Source organism: Marmota marmota, unplaced genomic scaffold (assembly GCF_001458135.2).
Source record: "Marmota marmota marmota unplaced genomic scaffold, marMar, whole genome shotgun sequence".
In the NCBI taxonomy this organism is placed as follows: domain Eukaryota; kingdom Metazoa; phylum Chordata; class Mammalia; order Rodentia; family Sciuridae; genus Marmota; species Marmota marmota.
In genome coordinates, this window is record NW_026000082.1 from 15,009,262 (window position 1) to 15,032,716 (window position 23,455).

Sequence of the window (23,455 nt, forward strand, 5' to 3'; positions counted from 1 at the left end):
CCTTTCTCTCATGTCTGTATTCAACTCGTAAGCAAAATCGGTTAGTTTTATCTTCAAAAATTGTTCACAATCTACTTCTAGTTGCTTTTACAAATGAACCCTCGCCAAACCAAGTATAATCTCTTGCCCAGATTATTTTGTCTTAACTGACCTCTCTGCCTCCACCCAACGCTCCCACACAGTCCCTTTATTTAAATAAATAAATAAACAAACTTTAAAAGATATTTTTAAGATTAATTAATTTATTTTATTTTATGGTAAGGCAAATCATGCCACTTCTTAAACCCTATTGTGGCTCCCCATCTAGCTCAGAGTAAAAGGCCTTCTTTGATCTAATTCCCTTGCATTTCTCTGATCTCTCATACACAATCCTTCCAGCCAACCCTGGCATCCCTACTGTTTGTGAAACACCATAAAACCTGTTCATTCTTCAGGATCTTGTACTTTCTTCTACTGAAATAATCTTCCTTTGAATATCTTTATTGCTCAGGTCCTCACTTCCTCCAGGTCTTGCTCAAATAGTACTTTTCCATTGAGGCATTTTCTGAGCAACCCATATAAAATAACAGTATTCCTTCCCTCCACTCTATAATTCTACCTTTCCCACCCTGCCAGACTGACAACCCTACTATACCTCTTGCCCTGTTTTCTCTTTCTCCATTGAACTGATCACCACTTGAATGGATATTTAGTTGTTTATTGTCTCCCTCCTACTTTAAAGGTTTTTGAGGTCAGGAAATGTCTTTGTTCACTACTATATTCCTGGCACTTAGGAGAGTACCAGCCATCTAATAAATTCTCAGTAAATATCTAGTCAGTGAATGAATGAATGAATGAATGAATCAAGTGAACAAACAGCCTTAAAATAATAATTATGCTACCATTTATTGAGTTCCAACTGTGTGTCAGGCAACTATGCTAGGTTCTTTATAGGCATCATGTAATTGAATTCTTACAATAACCCTATAAGATGGGTTTGATCCTTACAAAAGCTCAAAGAAGTAGGTTTCAAAGCTATGTCAAAAATCTCATTATACCAGGCAAATGTTTTCTCATTTTGCAGATAGGGAAGCTGAAACTTATTATAAGTGTTTTAACCAAGATTATATAGCCATGAAGTGGCAGAGCTGGAAATTAAATATGAAGGTGCTGCTCCTTTCTGTTATATCTCAATAGCAACTCAGAAAGATGGATTAACATGTAGAAGGACTGAAGCCAGAAAACTAGTCAAGGATGTTTTAAAACAAGATGATAAAAAATGCAGCCAGGCAGTGGAAGTGAGAAATGGTTTTGTGTAAAACTATCCCTGTGCTATTTTGATAAGTGGTTCCTTAGCTTTTCATGTCTCCTCTGTACTTGAAGTCAGATCTTTTTTCCAATGCACTGGCACTTCCACCTATTTGCCGTGTTACACCGAGTAAATCATTTCTCCTTTCTATATTTTAGTTACTTCATCTTTCAAGTGAGGATAGTGTCATGTGTCCTCACAGATAGATTGTGATGATAAGATCAAAAGTGATAATGAAAACACTTGGTAAACGGCAGAGGGCCATGCTGTTAGAGTTGGTAATGCTGAGCTGCTTTGATCCATCTCCAGCAAGTCACTGCCTTTGACCTATCTCTAGCCTTTAAAAAATAAGTTTTTAGACACATTCCTCATTCTTAATATATGGGTGACCTGCACTCTGTCACTTGCATTATAATAGTCCCTTCCTTGGAAGAAAGTCCACTATTATATTATGCTTAGTGCAGAGAAAATGTGTTCTGAACCTTGGGAGTCACAGGGAGATCGCACGCTTATATCATATAAAGAAACAGTTTTGGGGGGCTGAAGGGCTTGGGCACATCACAGAACCTGTCCTTAGAAGGCAGATAATATTAGCCACCTGTAAGATGGTTGTAAGAATTAAATGAGGTAATGCAAAAGCACAGATGTGACATACAGTAGATACTCAGGACATATGAAGCTATAAAATGCGTAGACCTCTGGTGGGGAGGAATAGTGCAGCTCACCATTGGACCTGCCCTTGGGTGGTGCACTATGTGGAGGATGAAAGCACACCATTTTGCTTTGAGTCCTGCTTTCCTTTAAGGAACTATATTCTCCCTTTTCTTCACATAACTGTTTCTACAAAGCAAAATTCTGAGCTGGGGTTACATGGAAATGTGACAAATACCAGAAAGGCTTTCAGTGCATTGGTCCAACTTTTCTGCTTTGTTTCAAGATGAGTTGGGTCTGAGCTTTTTAAGTATAGATGTCTAATTTGAAAGTTTTCTTTAAATTTTCTAAAGTGTTTTAGATGACTCCTAGGTTGTTACTGCCTCTTCCAGCTCTCAGTCAGATCAGATAATTAGTAATTACTAATGTTCTAGTCTGTGCCAGTCCTAATATAGATTCTTTAATTTAATCTTTACACAAACTCTAAGGCATGGATAGTAGCCCTGTTTTACAAATAAAAAGAGGGGCCAAGAGATGTTGAGCTGTGTTTCCAGGATCACATATATGTGTGTGACAAAGTCAGGATTCCAATAATATATTAGACATCTTCATAGCTGCCTCCAGGTTCAATAATTTCCTAGGAAGACTCATAGGAGTCCACATATAATTATACTCATGGTTATGATTTATTATAGCAAAAGGATGCAAAGCAAAATCAGCAAAGAGAAAAAATATATGAGGCAGAACTTAGGGGAAATAGGGATAGATTTAGACAGAAATAGATTCCAAGGAAAATAAATCCTTGAAAATGACCTTCCAAGGGTCATCTCCTAGAGTCGTCATGTAAGACTTATGACTTAATTTCCCCAGCAACAACTTGAGACAGCATGTGTGGAATGTTGCCAATCAAGGACACTTATAGGAAGTGGAGGGGTTTTTGTTTGTTTATTTGTTTTATTTATATATATATAATCTTTGTTGATGATGACAGACCTTTATTTTATTTATCTATATGTGGTGCTGAGAATTGAAACCAGTGCCTCACACATGCCAGGCAAGTGCACTACCACTCAGCCCCAGCTCCAATACCTGAAGTTTTTATTGAGGACCATATAGGTAATCTTTGCTTGGCACATATCAAAAAAAAAAGCAGAGTCCCAGAAAGCCAGAAGGAAAGTATATGTTCACATAAATCATCAATTCCACAATTTAGACATAATGAACCACTTTGTTTTTTCACTAGTAATTGAACCCAGGGGCACTTTTACCACTTGAGCCCTTTGTGTTTTATTTTAAGATAGGATCTCAATAAGTTGCCAAGGATAGCCTCAAACTTACAGTCCTCCTTCCTCCAGCCTCCAAGTGACTGAAATCATAGATGTGCCTCACCATACCAGGCTGAATCACTTTTATCAGTTCTAGAAAAAATGGGGACCCTCCTGAAACCCAAGTTCCCAGACTTCATCCTTGCAGGTAGGCCTTTCCGGGAATAGCAGTCATATCTACTGTATTAACCTTTATCTGTATAGACTGCCCCTTGACCAAGATATCTTTACAGGGAAGCCCCCTGCTGTCTCTCAGTCACCACTGTTGTGTATAATTGTAGACCTAGCAATCAGTTTGAATTCAAGGCACTCATATCAGATTGGAAAGGCAGCATGGGGAGTTTTCCTTCAGGAAGAGGAAAAGTGTCCAGGAACAGTTTTGAAAAGCAAAGATCATTAATGCCCTCTTTCTTCCCTAGTACCTCCCTTGATGCCAGGGTTTTGTTGTTTTCTCCTCTCCCTTATTACAAAGTCAGCGTGTTTCATTTAGCAATTGTAACTATATTTTTTAAAATCATCCCCTCCTCTCACTCAGACCTTTCTTCTTGAAGGATGTATGTACAAGACCGACAAAAATATTTTTATAAAAAATTCTTTTATTTAATTTAACAATCAGAAAAGCAGGAGTTGGTCAGGACAAAATTCTGGATTTTAAAATGTTTTTGAAATGAATTTACATAACTTCCTCCATCTTTCAGCCTAGTAATTATCTAGTGAGTAGCTGATGTAATGCAGCTTTTTTTTGTTAGAATCCCATAATTGTGGTTACATTTGATGTGGCATTACATTGATCATGTATTAATTTTTCATATATAATGATAAGAAAGATATGTCCAATTCATTCTACTGTCTTTCCTATTCCCATTTCCCCTCCCTTCCCTTCATTCCCCTTTGTCTAGCCAATGAATTTTTTATCTTCCCTCCCCTTGTTGTGAGTTAGCACTCACATATCAGAGAGAAAGTTCTGTATTTAGTTTTTAGGGGGACTAGCTTGTTTCACTTAGCATGATATTCTCGAGTTCCATCCATTTAGCAGCAAATGCCATGATTTCTTTATGGCTGGTGATATTCCATTGTGTATATATGCCACATTTTCTTTATTCATTCATCTGTTGTAGGGCACCTAGGTTGGGTCCATAGTTTAGCTATTATGAATTGAGCTACTGTAAACATTAATGGGGCTGCATCACTAAGTATGCTGATTTTAAATTCTTTGGGTATATGCCTAGGAGTGGGAAAACTGGGTCAAATGGTGATTCTATTCCAAGTTTTCTGACAAATCTCCATACTGCTTTCCAGAGTGCTTGTACCAATTTACAGTTCCACTAGTAAATTATTATTGTTACTTTTATTCTTGATAATTACAGATTTAATGCCATTCCTGTTACTTCAGTGATGTTCTTCATAGAAATAGAAAAGCAGTCATGAAATTCATTCATTGGAAAAATAAGAGACCCAGAATAGCCAAAGCAATCCTTACTGAGAAAAGTGAAACAGGAGGCATCACAATACCAGACCTTAAATTACACTATAGAACTAGTAACAAAAATAGCATGGTATTGGCACCAAAACAGACATGAAGACCAATGGAACAGAACAGAAGACACAGAGACAAACCCACATAAATACAGTTATCTCATACTAGACAAAAGTGCCATAAACATACATTGGAGAAAAGATAGCCTCTTCAACACATGGTGCTAGGAAAACTGGAAATCCATATGTAGTAGAATGAATTGAATCTCTATCTCTCACCCTGCACAAAATTCAACTAAAAGTGGATCAAGGACCTAGGCATTAGATCAGAGTCTCTGCACCCACTAGAAGAAAAAGTAGGCCCAAATCTCCACCATGTTGACTTAGGACTAACTTCCTCAGTAAGACTCCTAAAGCACAAGAGGTAAAATCAAGAATCAATAAATGGGACGATACCAAACTAAAAAGCTTCTTCCCAGCAAAGGAAACAATCGAGAACATGAACAGAGAGCCTACAAAATGGGAGAAAATCTCTACCACCAGCACCTGAGATAGAGTATTAATCTCTAGGGTATACAAAAAACTTAACACCAAAAAAATAATAATAACCCAATCAATAAATGCACTAAGGAACTGAGTAGGGACTTCACAGGAGAAAAAATATGAATGGTCAAAAATATATGAAAAAATGTTCAATATCTTTAGCAATCAGAGAAATGCAAATGAGAACTACATTGTAATGCATTTTTCTTACTATGGTATGTATACCAGGTATGTATACCAGGAGAAAGGTGCAGTCAAGCCTTTATTATTTCACATTATAAAATAACAGCTAATCTAGGAAGTTGAGCACAAGTCTACAGCAGTGAGACATCCCCCAAAGGGAGTTCATAGTTGATCTGTCATGCATGGGCAGAAAGGACATACTCCTTGTGTTATGACTTTCCCAATTTGTAGCTTTTGACTGGAATCACATGTTAGGGATGCAGCCAGTCCCAGCATCAAATATTTAATCCAATCAGCTTCTTGAATTCGGATGATCCAATCAATACAAACCCTTTCTAATGGGTATTTGTATGGAGACAGTACAGACAGCATCTATGATGTTTTCACAATTTCAGGCCCACGGAGGGGTGTCCCAAATCTGCAGAGGTCCCAGAGTTGATGTAGAGCACATGCTTAGCATGTTTGAGGCCCTGGGTTCAATATCCAGCACTATCCAAAAAAAGAAGAAGAAAATAAGTCTTTTTAAATAATAGTAGAATACTACCCAGAAATAAAAAGAAATGAATTCTTGATATATACAACAACTTGTTATCAAGAGCATTATGCTGAGTGAGAAAAGGCAGTCTTAAAAATTATACTGTCTGATTTCATTTTTATAACATTTTGGGGGGAGTGGGGAAAGCTGAGTACAAATTAGTAGTTGCATGAATTTAAGGATAGAGGGTTTTGTGAGGGGTGTAGCCATACCTTTCTTGGATTCATTTGGTGTCTTGATTGTAGTGGTAGATACATAAATCTGTTCATGAGACAAAATTGTGTGTAATAAGCTAGATGTTGTCACACACACTTCTAATCCCAGCTACTGGGGAGGCTGGGACAGGAAGATCACAAGTTCAAGTTGCCTTGGCAACTTAGCAAGACCCTGTCTCAACATAAAATAGAATAAAGTCTAGAAATGTAGCTCAGTGATAGAGTGCCCCTAGATTCAATCCCCAGTACCAAAATCAATCACAATTAATACAAATTTTTATAGGGCTAAGGATATAGCTCAGTGGTAAAGTGCCCTAGATACAATACCCCCAGTACTGTCAAAAAAAAAATTGCATGTAACTATTCACATGTACACTCAAATGAATACAAACAAAACATAAAATGGGAGTAAGATTTATAGTCTAGTTTGTAGTATTATTATGTGTCGACTTCCTGGCTTTGTTATTACCATGTAGCTATATAAGATGGTACTATTGGGGGAGTTGGGTAAAGTGTATGTAAGAGTGTACTATTTTTACAATACCCTATGAGTTTATAATTACTTCAAAATAAGATTTTTTTTTAATAAATGGGCATTTCCCACACAGCAGAAATACAAACTGAAACATATGAATATAAGCCAGTATGATAATGTTTGGGGAATTACAGTTTGCTGTGATTGCAATTTAGGATATAAAGAATTTTCTATTCATTAATTCACAATTTTTTAAATACTTTTATGCACAAGATATTGGAAATGGGGTAGTGAATAGGTATATGAAGAACTATTCTGTTCTATCAAAGAATATTCACTTCTGCATGTCCAGTAATAGACAACAAAGTTTGGCCATCATTTAACCAATTCTAGTGCTAATTTGAGCTAGATAAGGTAGATATTAACCCCTATATCAAAGACAGATATTAGCCCCTATATCAAAAACTGACAAATGGCTTATATAAATTGACATAGCTAATATGGTATAGAACAGCGGCTCCACCTAGGTCTTTTGATTTCCATATTTTTGCCTTTCCCTCAATGTCTCAACACTGGTGATAATGTTAATTAGGAAGGACTAGAGTAGAGAGAACCTAGAAAGGGAGACTGGATAGGACTATTGCAGTAAACAAGACAACAAGCCATGGGAGACTACTAAGATAGCAGCAATGAGGATAAAGAGGAGGCAGGATCAGTGGGATGTGGTGATTATCTAGCCATATCAGAATTGGGGGAGGACAAGAAAAAACAGTTATCAGGTGATTTTTAAAGTTTCCACCCTAAAAGTCTAGGAAGATGGCAATATTACAGGCAGAAATCAAGGCAGTCAGATTTGTTGAATCTGAGGAGCAGGAAGTCTAGGTAGTGCTTCTTTGCAGAAGATAAAGAGATTGAAACTATGAGGCTGGCTTAACACCAGAAAATGCCCCTTGCAGTAACTGGATCAGATTTGAAGGAGATGAGTAATGTAAAGACAGTATAGGGTAGTGGTTAAAAGTCTGGAGTCACAGATTGAATCTCAGCTCTGCCATTTCTTAGCTCTTTGACCTCAGGTAAATTACTTAGCCTCTATGTAGCTCAGTTTCCTCATCTGTAATATAAAGATAATGAAACTTAGGGCTATTGTAAAAACAAAGTGACATTAATAAAACACTCACATATAGTAAATGCCCTGTGTGTCTAAAATAATACAGTGAATCTAATGGCAAGAAGAGAAAAGGGTCTGCTAACCCTCTGAACAGATCAAAGGAATATACAAAGGCATTTTTTAAATGTTAGGTAATTAGGGGCCGGGATTGTGGCCCAGTGGTAGAGCGCTTGCCTAGCATATGTGAAGCACTGGGTTCGATCCCTGGGACCACATAAAAATTAAAACAAAAAGTAAAGGTATAAAAAATGTGAGGTAATTACAGCCATTTCAAGGGGCGTTGAGTAGAATTCAGAGCCTTTATAAAATATGACTTTTCCCCTTTTAACTCTTTTATAAAAACGTGGTGGAATAGTGGGGAGTGATGACAATGAATATACAAATTGCTTTGTACACCTATTATATTCCAAGTATTTCAAATACATTAATTTTCTAAAAGACAGATACTATTCCCATTTTACAGATTAAGGACATGGGAACTTAGGGAACTTACATTTCTCTAGGTTGCACAACATCAGTACCAGTATTTGATTCTCAAAACCCAAATCCTTTCCCCATATTATGCTGAAAATTAAATGGAGTGACTATTACTGATTATGTGTAGGTATGTTGATGTATTTAAACCTTTCCAAAATTATTTACTCTGCCCCAGAACTTAATTTTGTAAGGTGTTTATAAAGCACTATACCATTCAAAATTGCTATATCAGAAATCAAATAAATTTTTGAAGGCTGTACATACAATCCAATCTGACTCCATCCAGCCATAAATAAAAGAATCATTAGTTCTGTACTCAGTATTCCAGGTGCCTCTGCAGACACGCTTTGCTCACTTAAAGTCTGTATAATAAACCCATTGTAAACACAAACAACTGCTAACGTGTATATGCACAGATTAACCTTTTCTAGACACTCCTTGTAATTTTCAAAACCAATGCTGGAGTTCCACAGTACATTAGCACATGCATCAACATGCCAGATCCCTGTGGCCTCATTGCAATGCCAACTCCAGCCCCAGCCCCAGCCCCAGCCCTAGCCCAGTTCACTGGAACCACATCCTTCTCTTCACCTAGAATCTGGACCACACAGCTTAGGTTTAATGTCTGTGGCTAAATCCCAAATCTGAAGATTATTTGGCTGTTTCCAAGTTTATTTCACTTTTCTTCTAGTTGGCCTCTGTAAAACCTTATGTTAATAAGCCTTCATCACGCATGCTTTTAGACTATGAGAGGTAGAAAAGATCCGTATTTTATAAATGAAAAACTGAGATGCAAAGAACAAATGTACCTTGCCCAAGGCTTAGAAAAAACAAAAGTCACCAAAAGCAGAAATGGCTAGCTCGAGTTTACATAGCCAGTCACAGAATGAAAGCAAGATAAACATTTTTTCAAGCAACAACAAATTGCATTTGAAGTTTGAAGTCATTTGGGATTATATCTGATTCATCTGATTGTTCCCTAGCTCAGTACCTGACACAGTAACTCCCATTTTTGATTTATTGTATATAATAGTAGGTCAGTAAAATGATTTATTAGATTGTAGGACATAATTGTGTATATTGGAATAAAACAGGAGGATAAAAAAGAGATGGTGAACACTCTAGGAACTTTACCTTCCTGTGCTTCCATTGTGTCTGCTTCCCTATCATAGCCCTTCTCTATTCTGAATTCTGGATTGCAGTGGTCCATTTTCTCACCTATATACTGCCCTAGATTCTATACTTTTTGAAGGTAAAGATAATATCTTGTTCACCACTATATTCCAGAATTTAACATGTTTCTTATATGTAGGAAACACTCAAAAAAATTAATTTGTCTAGCAAATAAATAAGAAAAATTAAACTATTAAGCCATTTGTGCATCCACTGGTTTTTGTTTTGTTTTGCAATTTCAAACACACCAGGCAGAAACTCATGGGTAACTCATGATATCCTCAAGGCTTAGGATTAGGCAACTTGTGGGGCCACATTATAGTGACATTCACCCTGACTTATTTCTGGTGTCTTTCCTTCCATCCCCCCTCCCTCCCTTCCCTTTCCTTATCCTCTGTGTACATGGCCATGAAAACAGAACTCTCTGGTCTGTGGAGAAAAGCATGGAGTCTTTAAAGCTCAAGCAACAGAAGTGAACCATCCAGTTATTTTATTTTTGTACTGGGGATTGGTCACCAGTACAAATGATGCTTTACCACTAATTCACATCCTAGCCCCTTTTTATTTTTTATTTTGAGACAGGGTCTCACTAAGTTGCTTAGTGCCTTGCTAAGTTGCTGAAACTGACTTTGAACTCAAAATCCTTCTGCCTCAGCCTCCTGAGTTGCTGGGATTACAGGTGTGTGCCACCACACCCAGCTTTGGGGTGTCTTAACAGCTAGTTGTTAGCCTTTCATTCTGACGTCTCTAGCAGAATATTCTTAGAATAATGTGATACAGTGGGAAGAAGACTAAACAGGAAGCAGGCATCTTGTGGCAAAATTTTTATTCTTTCAGCCAGTTGTTATAACCTCAAGCAAATTACATTCTCCTGGGTCTTTATTTTCTTCATCTGAAATATGAGGAGATTAAAATAGGCTCTTTGTTAAACTTCTTCATCTTTGATACTATGTGGTTCTATGATTAAATGACCCAATATTGATAATACCTGCCTTGTTGACAACTCTGTTCTGAAAACTGGAGCAAAACCATTAACTTCCTGGTCTTATTGGCTTTATTTAAAATCATCTTCTCTTCTTTTATATGAGAATATCTCTATCTTAGGCAGTTTATGGGGATTTAAGCTTTTATTTACTATAGCTGGAGGCTCCTATAAGCTGAGGCTTTGACAATATTTCACATTTATTTATCTGAGCCAGAGCTTAGGATCAGGTGGCAGCTAAGTCACTTAAGGTTATTCAAATGCACTGAAAATGTTGCTTAATAATTCAGAACCAGTTTTCTCTGTTTAGAGTATTAAGATTTTTTAAATCCTTCTAATTAGCCAATTCCAACAACAGTTTAAACAGACAGGGGAAAATCTGTCCCTTCTGAAAGGGCAACTGATGCAAACTTATCAGCCCCTGTTATCTGTGCAGTAGGACTGACTGAGGCTAGGGAGTAGAAAGCATCCAGAGCCAAGGGACCTATTGGCATGATCTGAAATGTGTCACTGATAGGCTCTGCCTGCTGAAAGAGTGAGGCTGGAAAGAGGAAGTCTGAGTTTATAGCTCATCCAGATTCCATTTCTTTGGATTGATGGAGGATCTTAGTTTTTGAAAAGTGGGGAGGCTCTATTCACTCATTCAGTAAACCAGTCTTTCAGCAAATATTTATTGAATTGATGCTGTTTCCAGCAGTATACTACACCCTAAGCATAAATAGACAGTTAAACCTCATATGTGCCCTCAGAATTCAACCTAACTAGAGAAAAAAACTCATAAATACACAGTTGTAAAATTATCTAAGGGACACAGTAGATTGATAATTTAGTGTGAGACTGCAGCTGATCCTTTGAGCTAGATACGCTAGGATTCTTTACCTGGTCTAAGTATAGGAGTGCTATTTTAGCAAAGAACAAGGTTAGCATTGCCAGTACCTACGTTCCAGATTAAATCTTGACCTTGAGTTTACTAGCAGACTCTGACAGCCATATTATCTGAATTGCCTAAGGTAAAACAAAGGCATATTAGTTCAGCAAATGTAGATTGGCCACATGCAGGGCAATGCAAAAAGAGGCCAAATATGATTAACTCTGTTTTAGGAATAGGAGAAAGAGATTAATTTAGTCCTGTCACTAAAGCCTTGTAGGAAGGAGCATTTGAGCTGAGCCTTGAAGAATGTCTATGTTGGAATAGGTCCAATTAGAGGAAGGACAGTGCAAGTAGAGTAAACAACATAACAAAGGTTCAGAGAGGAAAAGCACAAGACATTTGGGGGACGGCAAGCTACTCCAGTTAGCTGGAGTATAGGATCTGTGAGGAGATAGTATTTAGAGATCTCGAATAGTAAAGAATGTTAGGACCAAGCCACTATCACTCAAAAGATTTAGCTCTAGATCTTACTTATTTGATGTATTTCTCAAAAGAGAATAAAATAAGTATCTATTTTGCGACTTCTAAAATTTTGTTAATATTGAGCTTGCTCTGTATTTTCCAATTTTCATAATAATCTCTGATTTGATACTTAGCGTGCATTTATTGAGAGCATATAATGCACAAGGTTCTTTGCCTGGGTTCTGGGAATACAGAGACAGCAAACGCTCAATTCCTACCTGTAAGTTTAGTCTTTTCCAGGAGATATTCATGTAAAGGTGAGCTATGATGATGTTCATAGCAGGTCTATACATTTTTGCAACAGGTGTCAACATCCTTGTTTAACTGGATAGAAACTCTGAGGAAGGAAAGTGACTCATTGTCAGAAGAAGTATGCTGGGGTTAGGAGACAGGTTTACAATCCCCTAGAGGATATTTGTTTCCTATATGTTCTCTACTCTGAGCCCTGACCCTCTGTGGACATGGGGATTGACCTGATAGGAAATGAGCATGGTAAAAAGTCTGGCTGGGTAAAATGTGTATCTCCAGCCTCCTTCAAGTACCACTGTTCCTAAATAACTTCTCATCATGGTGCTTTTCCTTAATCCTAGAAGTTTGGGAGTTCCTAGTATAGGTTTGGTATTGTACAGGTACTTGCTGGACCAGCGTTCAAAGAAAACTCATGCTCTGTTTGTGATGCTTGCCTTCCACTTTTATAAGTTTTTTGGGCAGATGAAATGTAATATCAAAATAGCTCAGAAAGAGCCTTGGTAACATTTAAGATATTGAACGTGCTGCATCTGGTAACTAGAAAATTTAATGATCTCCTGCTGTTTTGGTAATTGGATAAGTAAATACATCAGAATAAATCACACCAGCAAGTCTTTTGTATGTCGTTAGGGACTCAACTCTTTTAACTCCTGTTCAAAGCTCCAGCTCTTGAGTGGTATGTGTGTGCAGAGCTATGCACACACTGACTTACATGGCCCTTCTTGGGTATTAAAATGCATTCAAAACGCTCACTTTCTCCCTAGCCACTCTGCCTGAAAACATATCAAGCACACCACTCAAGATCTCTCTGAAGACAGGGAGAAAAGTTTTTGTTTTGTTTTGTTTTAAACTACATGCAGTAAGACATTTGAACTCTTCATGATCTGTCTCCAAACTCTTTCCAGTCATGTGATCCACTATAGGCCCACTGCAAACCTTGTCATAAACACCATCCATTTACTAATTGGGAAAATGAGGCAAAAGGAAAAGAGGACTATCCTATTTCAATAAAGGATCATTTAAAAACTTGAAGTAGAAGAATGGCAGGATCAGACCTTTTGTTCATCTCTCTGTGAAATAGAAGCGCAAAGGAGAGAGACCCAGGGAGAAATGGTTTATTGAAAGACTGTTGGAGTGTTGGGTGATATCACTAGCTTGTAGATGAGAAATGTGGGTCTTGTTGTATAAGTGGTTAAGCGACTTGCTAAAGAGCATGCGTGCAGTACCAGGATTTAAAACCTGCCAGTGTTGTTTTTTTTTTGTTTTTTTTTTTTTTTGCCTCCCTAATTAGCACTTAATCCATGCCTAGTAGTGAAACTCTGGGGCAAACAATAATCAGCATTTCTCCAAAGGCTCTTAAGCTAGTTAACAGTTAGTTAACCTAACCAGTAAACAGGTATCTCTCTCTCCTTTCATTTGTTTCTTAGTGCCCTGTTCCAAACATAGCCATCAATGTTGTGAATCAATCTTTTAACCTAAGAATCCTAGGAGCCTTTTATACAAGGACCTGGCTGCCTTCTGTGCTATTGGCCTCTGAAAGTGATACATGACCCCTAGATTAGTGTTTCCCTGTGTTTTTCAAATCACCACACCCACCGAAGATGTTATTTGTACATCTCACTGGGGCAACCATACTAGGTTGCTCAAGGTCAAAGCAACCCAGCCCTGAGTCTTTGGCTGCATCAAGGGATGAGGAGACCAGTGTATTGGCACATCTATAACATGGGCACACTGCTGAGGTTAATCACTGGATTTCTCTTGCCTCACTATAGAATGTTCATTCATGAATTTCCCTGTTCTCTGTTTTATGTTTCTAAGGACAGCAAGTTTACCAACTGCTCTGTAAAGTAGAACTTCCTTTATTTACTTGAAACTGTATTTTCTAGATCCCAAAAATGACTGATATTGGAAACTGACTTCAGAATGGGGAGATGTGCCTGTTCCTATTCTGCTTAACACTTTTCACATTCTTCTTATGTTCTTTATTATTTTATTCTTTTTGCATTCATTCTGCATACTAGGAGCTTTTTCTGTTTTTAGACCAAAGAGGCCTTCTTCTTCCCACCATACCCTTATTAAAATACCCCCCAGTACCCCTGAGCCTTCCCCATTAACATTGTTGTTTAATGATATAGTGACCAACACTGCCATCAGGGAGACCAATAGAAAGAGAGGGTTACATCTCTGGTTTGGTATTCAGGGTATCCCTGACAATATGCCAGGTTTAGGACCATTTTAACAGTAGTAGAACTACTTTAGAGTTGGGGTCATTGGTGTTCACATTAGCCCATCTAAAAGGATAGTCTGGAAGCTAAGAATCCAAATTTGGTTCCAGATTTGCCATGAATAGTGAGTAACCTTGAATGAATTCTTTGTACTTTCTGGATTTTTCTGTCTCCATGTGTTACAAAGATGAACTCTAAGAACCCCATCCAGCTCTTAACACTAGGTCTGTAATGATATACTCTGTTATGGGGAAATATATGCTTCAGTTACATGAAAAGAAAAGTCCTTCCAAACAAGGATCTCAGATAGTCCAGTGCAGGACTGCAATACAAAAATCATCTACCATGGTAGTTAAGAACACAGACTTTGAAACCAAACCTAGTTTTAAATTCTTGCTCTGCCACTTCCTGCCTATGAAATCTTAAACAAGTTATATAATCTTTCTGAACCTCTATTCCTCATTTTTAAAGTAGATAATAGTAACTCCCTCAGAATGTTTATGTAATGCTCATAAAGCACAGAGCACACTTAGCACCTAGTAAGCTCCCCTTAAATGTACATTTTTGTTACCATTATTACGTGTTAAAACAGGGCAGCTTCAAGACATGATTTCCATCTTTTTTGTCATCTTAGTCTCCCCCACTACACCTTTTTTTCTTCCTTTAACTTTTATTTCATTTCCCCTACTTCCCACCTAAACTAGGACATCAAGGAAAGAAAAATGTCCTAAGTACCCTATATGCTTTGCAGCCACAGAAGCCTATCCAACCTCACTTTATAGCACCCCTGTTCTATTACAGTTCAGTAATGAACAGAAGAGCATCTGTCACTGTTTCCTGAAAACCTGCATCCCAGTGCCACTTCTTTCCTGTGCTCCAGTGAGACAGATTGGCCCAGCAGCTGCACAGGAAGCTGAGGTGGAGATAAAGCACAGAGTAGTCCCATGGTAGAATCCTTCCAGATTGGAGGTTCCTTTGGGATCATGTTACCACCTGCAACAAAGGTAGAGGAGAATTGCCAAGAGCTACAGCTGGATTATTGCAGTTGCTCATCATCATCATAATTTCTATTACTGCTAATAATAAAAGCAATCCCTTATATTTGCAGAGGGCTTTACAGTTACCAAAGTCTTTTGGTAACTGTACATGATCAGTAGATCATGTATATGACCAGTAGATCAGTTTTAAGTTCTTCCTCTGAAGACTCATCAGAAATGTGACTCATAGCCAACACTCCTAGCAGCTGGGAATAAGAGGGTCTTCAAGGCAAATATAGACAGTATATCACATCATCTAGTGTACCCTGTTTGAGAAGTTTTTTGTGTTTGTTTGTTTGTTGTGTTAGGGATCAAACCTAAAGCCCCTGAATGTTGAGGACATATTCTATACTAAACTACAACCTCAATCCAAAAACTATATTTTTAGACATTTGAGTAATACTTGAATTATGTGTCCTTATAAAAATTAAAATAACCTAGTTTAGGGTTCCTCATCCTCAGCACTGTTGATTTGTTAAGTATTTGTGGTAGGAACTGTCCTGTGTATCATGGGGTGATTGGCAGCATCCCTTGCCTCCACCTGCTGAATGTTATTAGCAACCGCACAAACACCCTCTTGCTCACTCATCTCCATGTATTACCCAATGTCCCCTGGACAGAAGAATCACCCCTGGTTGAGAATCACCATTCTGGGAAAATAGCCTTTGGCTAAAATTTCTAGTCTCAGTCCCCTCACCAGAAGTAACTACTTTTGAAGTTTTGAGGTAAATCCTTCTAGAATTCTTAGTATGCATTTATATAGATGTGTATCTAATCATGGAAAGTTCATAGTATATTTGTTCCAATTTCCTAACACAAATATAAACTGTATGTATTTTTTTCTGACAAAAAAAATTCTCTTGATAATTTGTGGATGTACCTCTCCTCTTGAGAAATTTCTAGCTCATCAAAAGAAAATGGAGGGCTGGGGATGTGGCTCAGTGGTAGAGTGCTATGCCTAGTATGCATGAGGCCCTGGGTTCAATCCCTAGCACCATACACACAAAAAAGGGAACAATTAGCTGTTTAGGACTAAGTTGATAGTAACAAAAGACAGCTTCAGCTTGTGTTCCTAAGAGGAACAACAGAGCCCATACCACAATAGGGACAGAGCTATGACACAACTGCATGGTACAACTTTCTTTATGCCCAAGGATAGCCATTTAGTCATGTTAGCTATATCCTGTTTAGAAGTATGGGCAATTCACTGGAAAATGGTACAAATTTTGGCCTATCTTTTCTAAATTGATCAAGGTCCTTAAACATTTTTTTGCCTCAAAGAATTCATTTATAAAAATGAGATAATAGGAATAGCTATCATGGTGCTTAACACTTAAGGATAACCAAATAAACTTGGCTTTCTGGTATATGCCTATAGTCCAAGCTATTCAGGAAGCTGAGGTGAGAGGATAACTTGAGTCCATGAGTTTGAGACCAGCCTGAGCAATTTAGTGAGATTCCATGTCAAAAAACAACAACACAGCCAGGATTGGCTGCCTATAATCCCAGTGACTCAGGAGGTGGAGGCGGAAGGATCTCAAGTCCAAGGCCAGCCTCAGCAACTTACAGAGACCCTCAACAACTTGGCAAGATCCAGTCTCAAAAAATAAGGACTTGGGGATATAGCTCAGTGGTAAAGCATACCTGGTTTCATTTCACAGCATCAAAAATAAATTAATCTTTCACCCAATAGAGAAGGAAACTGAGCCCTAAATATCCTGCTTGCTTGCCTGAGAGCAAGTGTTTGCCTCAACTGCAATCTAGTTAACTCCATTTAGTTGCTAATGTTTAATTCCAAATTTTTAAAAATGCAAAAATTAAAGCCTAGAGAAGAAAAATGGACTTGTCCAAAGCCATACTTCTAGAACCAGGACTGTAACCCATATTTTCTGGTCCTTTATATCCTAGTAGCAGTAGATAGTATACAGCCTTGGTAGTCAGAGGAATTTAGAGAGAGGCTTGCTGAGGCCTGGGAGGACTTTCAGAAGTAGGTAGTCTGAAGGGGTAGGGTCTTAAGATTTGGGGAAATTAATTATAGTCTGTCTGTGTCTGATGTAGAAGATGGTGCCTGGTTTTCTTTCACGTTGTTGTGAGGGGAAGAAGGGTGTGGCTGAGGTTCTTTGCATGGACTAGAAGGGACAAGAATTTTCTGCCAGTGTGACAAAGCACTTCCCCTGGGGGTTATATTGTTGAGGCTTCCTCTGTTCCCAGTGTTCCTGCATACAAGTCTGTAAAATAGGAGTCTTTGGTCATCAGAGGTGAGAAGGCAAATAGCAGAGCAAATCTGATGACAGCTTTTCTGCTTTGAAGATGCTAAAATTTTCTTTCAGCAAATTTTACTTTAAAAGCAGGAGTGCATTTTGAGAAACCTTTGTTTGGTTTATTGCTTCACAATTCTAGACATTGAACTCAAAGACTGTTAATGCATGTAGTGAGACAGAACCCTGTTAAGAGGAGGGTTATAGTACAAATCATGAAGAAACAAATCAGAAGGCCTGGGTTCTGGTTCTTCCACAGCCACTTGCATATATAGACATAGGTAAACTCAATCTTTAGATCTCATTTCCTTGTCAACAGAATGGGACTGATTCTCAAGGCATAATTCCCAAGTACTATTGCAGTGCATTTCCCCTGTAAGTTGTTAAAATACATTAGGAACGTGAAAAACAAAGAATGAGAAATTCAATAGCATTTTTTACTAAATGTAAAACACTAGATCCAGACTTGACTTTATGCAATTTCAAAATAAAAGCATTACCTCAGCAAAATTAAAAACAAAAAAGGATTAGTCATAAAACCTAATAATACCTAAGCCATGATTGAGTTAATGTTTATATAAATAGATTGCAAGCTATAAACTACTATGCAAATATATCTGTGTCCACTTGTGAAAAGAAAGGTTTGGATTATTTGCCATTTAAGGAGCTTTCTCACTCTAACATTCTGGTATTCACAGTGTGGCCTGAGATGAGAATTAGTAGCATCAGTTCACATTTTCCTTAACAGCAACATTATGGTTTTTAGAAAAGGATCTGAAGGACTGGGGATATGGTTAGCATGAACAAGGCTCTGGGTTCAATTCTTAGTATGAAAGAAGGGTTGGGGAAGAAAGAGAAAGAAAGGAAGGAAGGAAGGGATGGAGGGAGGGAGGGAGAGACAGAGGGAGGGAAAGGAAAAGGANAAGGGCAAGGGAGGAAGGGAGGGAAATGAAGAGGAGGGAGAGACAGAGGGAGGGAAAGGAAAAGGAAAGAAACTGAATCCCAGGGATGCAATAGAAATAAAATGTAAATGAAATTTCAAACTGTGAAGAAATTTGATCTAGAAAAGAATAGTTTTATTTGGCAGAGAGTGGGACCTATTTTTGCTAACATAAACATGTTTCACAATATCAATTTGCTAAAATACTATTTTTAATGAGAAAATATACCCATTCAGGTTTTCTAAGTACAGTGAAGAAAATGTCAAGATGGTTGACTTTCCTCTTCTAACTATGGACAAAGTCAAACTACAGCTTTTATCAGAGAATACCCCTCCTCCCCTAAGGAGTCCCAAAGGGTGGGTTTTTCTGTTGATTTAGAGAGTCAATAATTCAGTAAAGTCCCAAGTAAATGGCAAAACACAAGCTCAGATTGGGTTTTTGTATTCGTATTTTATAAACATTTCAGGATTTTTTTTTAATGACCCTTGGCCTTTTGCCATTCTTAAAGTGAAGATCTTATATTCTGGAAACTTGGTTAGAAACAAACTCAGGCTTGCCTCATCCAACTTCTTTTTCTATGTGGATCCTACTCTAAGCAATGCCTCTGACAATATAATCTAGTAGTTAAATGGATTCTAATATTAGACTGCCTTGATTCATGTTCTGATTCTACTCTTAATAGCTTTGAGACCCTAAGCAAGTTATTTAATCTGCTCTATGACTCAATTTTCTCAACTGTAAAATAGGGGTAATTATTATACCTACTTCAGATAGCCTACCTCAGGGGATTGCTATGAAAATTAAATTATTGTATAAATGTAAATTGCTTCAAAGAATTCCTAGTACAAATACAAAATGAAAGCTCAGTAAATGTTAACTCTCACCATCATCTGCAAATATGCCCCTATTTGGATGCTTCTAGGGACAGCAGAGGGTTCACTTGCCCCTCCCCTCCAAAAGCCTATCAACATGTAGCCGGGGACATTCTGGTTATCATGAGCTTTGGAATCAGACAAACCTAAATATGAAACCTTATTTTCTCTGCATGATGATATCTTAGTGTAGAATGGCAGTCTTCACTGGGCCATTGTGAGGGCTAGATAAGGTGCTATATAGAAAGCGTAAAGTACTCTGCATGTTTCCAGTTCCATGGGAGGTACTTATTAACAATAGTTGCTGCTGTGATGATAATGATTGAAGATCAAGAAGAAAATAAAGAACAGGAGAAAGAAGAAGGTAAAGAAAAAGTAGCTCTAGTAGCCACATCAGCTGCTGCTGCCATCTATTAAAAAGTTCTTTCTGTCTTGCTGAGTTCTGCCTTCCGGCAGTTTTACCTCACACTCCTAGCTCTGCCCACTGGAGCTGCACAGAACACATGACCCAGTCTCCTTTCTGTCAGCCTGCAGATACTCATAGAGGGTGGCACAGCCTTCTCCCTGCACCTGTAGCAATGGCAGTGCTACCTCTTCCCTGTGCCCTCTCTCCAAACAGAGAGCTCCGGATCTTCAAATGTTTCTCAAGGGGTATAAATTTTTATATGTTTCTTACCAGGAGGTCCTTCCTGGAATATTCCATACCTTCTTGAAAGGAACCCAAAGCACTGCAAGATGGTTTCACACTGTGGCCACTATTTTGTTCAGGAGAAGAATAGTGTGCTCCATCCCCTAGTTTCACCTCAGTCACTTTGTTCAAGCCAGGTAACTGAGAGAGGAAACAGAAATTGCCCTTGTTTACTTTGAAATTTTTGTCTAAATGACCTTCAGAGGGGGAAAAAATTGCTTTAGCTGGGACACCAGGGGGAGTGCCCCAGCAGAGCCATGTTCACTTGGAAGCAATCCATTGGATAGCCCCACTGAAGCTACAGAAGGAATCTCAGAGATCAAGACATTAGTCAGTCAGGGAAAGGGTAGCATTCCTGCTGGGCAGTGGGGTAGAAACAAGAAAGGCAGCCTGGTTCCTGGCTCCAAGAGTCTTCAGGGATGAAGTTCCAGCTTTGTAGTTGGAGAAAACAGAGCCTCTACTCAAGGAATATCTCATCCAGTAATGACTATCACCTACTGAACACTTCCTGACTCAGTATTGTACCAGAGTCTTCACTGACATTATTCCATTTAACATTATAACCTAAAAAGGAGCAATTACAATTCCCATTTTACAGGTTGGTAAATGGTCTCATGTTGTATAACTTCTTCAAGGTCATATAGGTATAGTAAATGACAGAGCTAGGATTTGAATCTAAGTTTGCTTTTAACCTCATATAGATTTCTTTCTAACCACATGACCTTAAATAAGTGGCACCACCTTGATCCTCAGTTGTCTCATCTCCACAGTCTTGCATGGTGGTCATATGGACTAAATGAGATAACATACCTGAGATGTTCAAGAAACTTTTGTTTCTTCCTTTCCAAATCCCAGCTTTCCCATTTAAGAAAATCACTTAACTTTTCTTGGACACTGTTTTTCATTTGAAAACCAATTGCAGTTTATCAGTCTCTAACCTTGCATGTTGACAACCCCAGCAGGATGCAACACAGGCCTGATGCTCCAGCCTCCTAGCTTCTTTTTCTTTCCAGCACATTTTCCTGCCTATACTCACAGCTCTAGCACTGTTATGGTTTTTGGCTTTTTCCAGCAAACATCATATTTACAAACTACAAATAACAAAGTAGAAGATGCCGAAAGAGAGCTCTGGCATGTTAATTAAGAACAATAGCAGAAGCAGCTGGGCAGAAAATGCCAAAGAGTCAGAAGCAGAAGCAGCATAGCTGTTTGTTGACAGAAGCCAATGCAGCATTGTACGTTAATCGGGGAAGTGGGTAAACATTTGCCTGCAGCTTGCCCCCCAGTGCATTGGAAGACAGACAGCAGGACGGGCCCTCCCCACCACCTTGCCTGCCCATCTGCCCATAACCCAAGAGATACTAGAATAACATGCTTTGCCCTGAGTTTTATAAACAGAGAGGATTCTAGGGGTGAATGTGTCTCCTTAATGATCCTCCTGGGTATACCAGGTTTCCATCTGGATACAGTCAAAGATAGTATTCCCCATTCAACTTGCCGGTCTCCCTGTGACACCAGCCTTGGCCCCCAGGGGCTCCCCTTCTCTCTAGCCAGAAGCCAGCAGAGTCTCTCATTAGGAGTGGCTTGAGTTGAGCAGAAGACAAGATTGCCTGCCTCAGGTGCTGGAGTCTTTGCCCATGGGCCCAGAGCTCCTATAGCAACAGCTTCAGCCCTGCCTAGAGACTGCCTGGCCTTCTGTCACACACACTCCCAGCTGCCCATTTGCCTGTGTGTCCATCCATGCTTTACAGTTGCTGTAACACACAGCAGCCATTCTTGACACCTGCTCTGTGCCAGACACTGTGCTAATTATATGTTTTTTCTCATTTAATCCTCACATCAGTCCTGTGAGGTTGATACTAACTCCAAAGACACAAAGCTGATAACCAGCACAGCTGTGATTTATACCAGTCTTTTAATTCCAAAACCTATATCTTCCTTCCTATACCAGTATTTCTTAACTTTCTAAAATTCATGACCCTTTTTGATAAACATGAAAATTTTGTTTCTCAGATTCAAAAACCCATCATGTCCTCTCCCTACCATTGGACCAGATGGGCATACACCTAATTTAGGATTCCTGTATCAGTAACAAATCCCCTGGTGCCAATATTTCATCTAGCTTTACTTTTTTTAATAGTCCATTTTTTAATTTCTAAAAATTTAAAGTTGAATTATGATGTTGACTTATTTTTTTTCAAACTATATATATCCCCAAGAAGGAGATTGTGGTATGCCTCACCATGGAGATAATGGTATGCCTCACCAGGGAGATAATCATCCTCAGGTCTTTAGAATGACCATTTGCAGTTTACTATGCCTAGTTTTAGTGGGAAGAAGGTTTAGCTGTTGTCTCACCAAACACAACAGGCCCTCTCATCAGGATTTAACCAAGCAGAGGTCCCCAGGAGCATCAGTCAGCTGTTTAAACAGAATCCCTTCTGAGGGCACAGGAGATGAGGGACTTGTCTAAGAAGTTGCATCTCCAGAACCTTATGACTTGAGGTCCTCCACAAAACTAAACTCTGTAACTTGACCTTTCTGAGAGCTCTGTGTTCCTCATCTGAAGTAAGAATAACAACACCTACATTACAGGGTTATTTTGAAAATCAAATAAGACATCATGAATATAGCCATGCCAGTACATAGTAGGGCTCAAAGTAAATGTGCATAGGTAAACTTAATGCCATGTGGAGAAAATTGTACTGGTTCCAGCCTTTTGAATATGTGTTTTTTTTTCTTTTCAGGTAACTCAGCTGGACCCCAATAAATCACTATTGGAGGTAAAATTGTTCCCTCAAGAAACCCTTTTCCTTGAAGCAAAAGAGTAAACACAGCTCAGCGGTGGAACCAGCCTTTCCTTGACAAGCCAGAGGCCTGTGTCAAGAGATGGGCTCCTCGCCAACCCACCCACACGCTCGTCTCACTCAATTCAATGTCACACTTCTGCCTCTTGCAAGATTGCTGGAAAAGAAAAAAAGTAATAATAAACATAGCTACTTAAAATTTCCCATCCATGAGTATATGTTCCCAGCCCTCATTCCAGAGAATTGCAACTCTGCCACCCTCCCCTATCCCCTGCACTTCACCCTTGTTCAATGACTAATGTACTATTCAAGTGTGAGTGATCACTAGTAGAATTTTTACCTCTCCAGTGCCTATTTTTCCCCCACAGTGTCAAAGACAGTTCTGTCTGTCCTGTGACACCAGGATACTGTGTATTTGATATGTCTCATTGAGCCAAGACTCACACCTCTGCCTTTTTATTTTCATGACTGGATTTCTACTTTGTCACCTACTT

The 23,455-nt window shown here is 38.6% G+C and overlaps 1 protein-coding gene across 1 annotated transcript in view; it reads left to right on the forward strand.

Moving 5' to 3' along the window:
- Faf1 (Fas associated factor 1) overlaps positions 1 to 23,167 on the forward strand; it is a 375,874-nt gene extending 352,707 nt beyond the window's left edge. Inside the window, exon 19 of the mRNA XM_015485020.2 lies at positions 22,902 to 23,167. Coding sequence (XP_015340506.1) covers positions 22,902 to 22,985 — 84 coding nt within the window. The 3' untranslated portion in view covers positions 22,986 to 23,167. The remainder of the gene's footprint in view (positions 1 to 22,901) is intronic.
- The last annotated feature ends 288 nt before the right edge of the window (positions 23,168 to 23,455 follow it).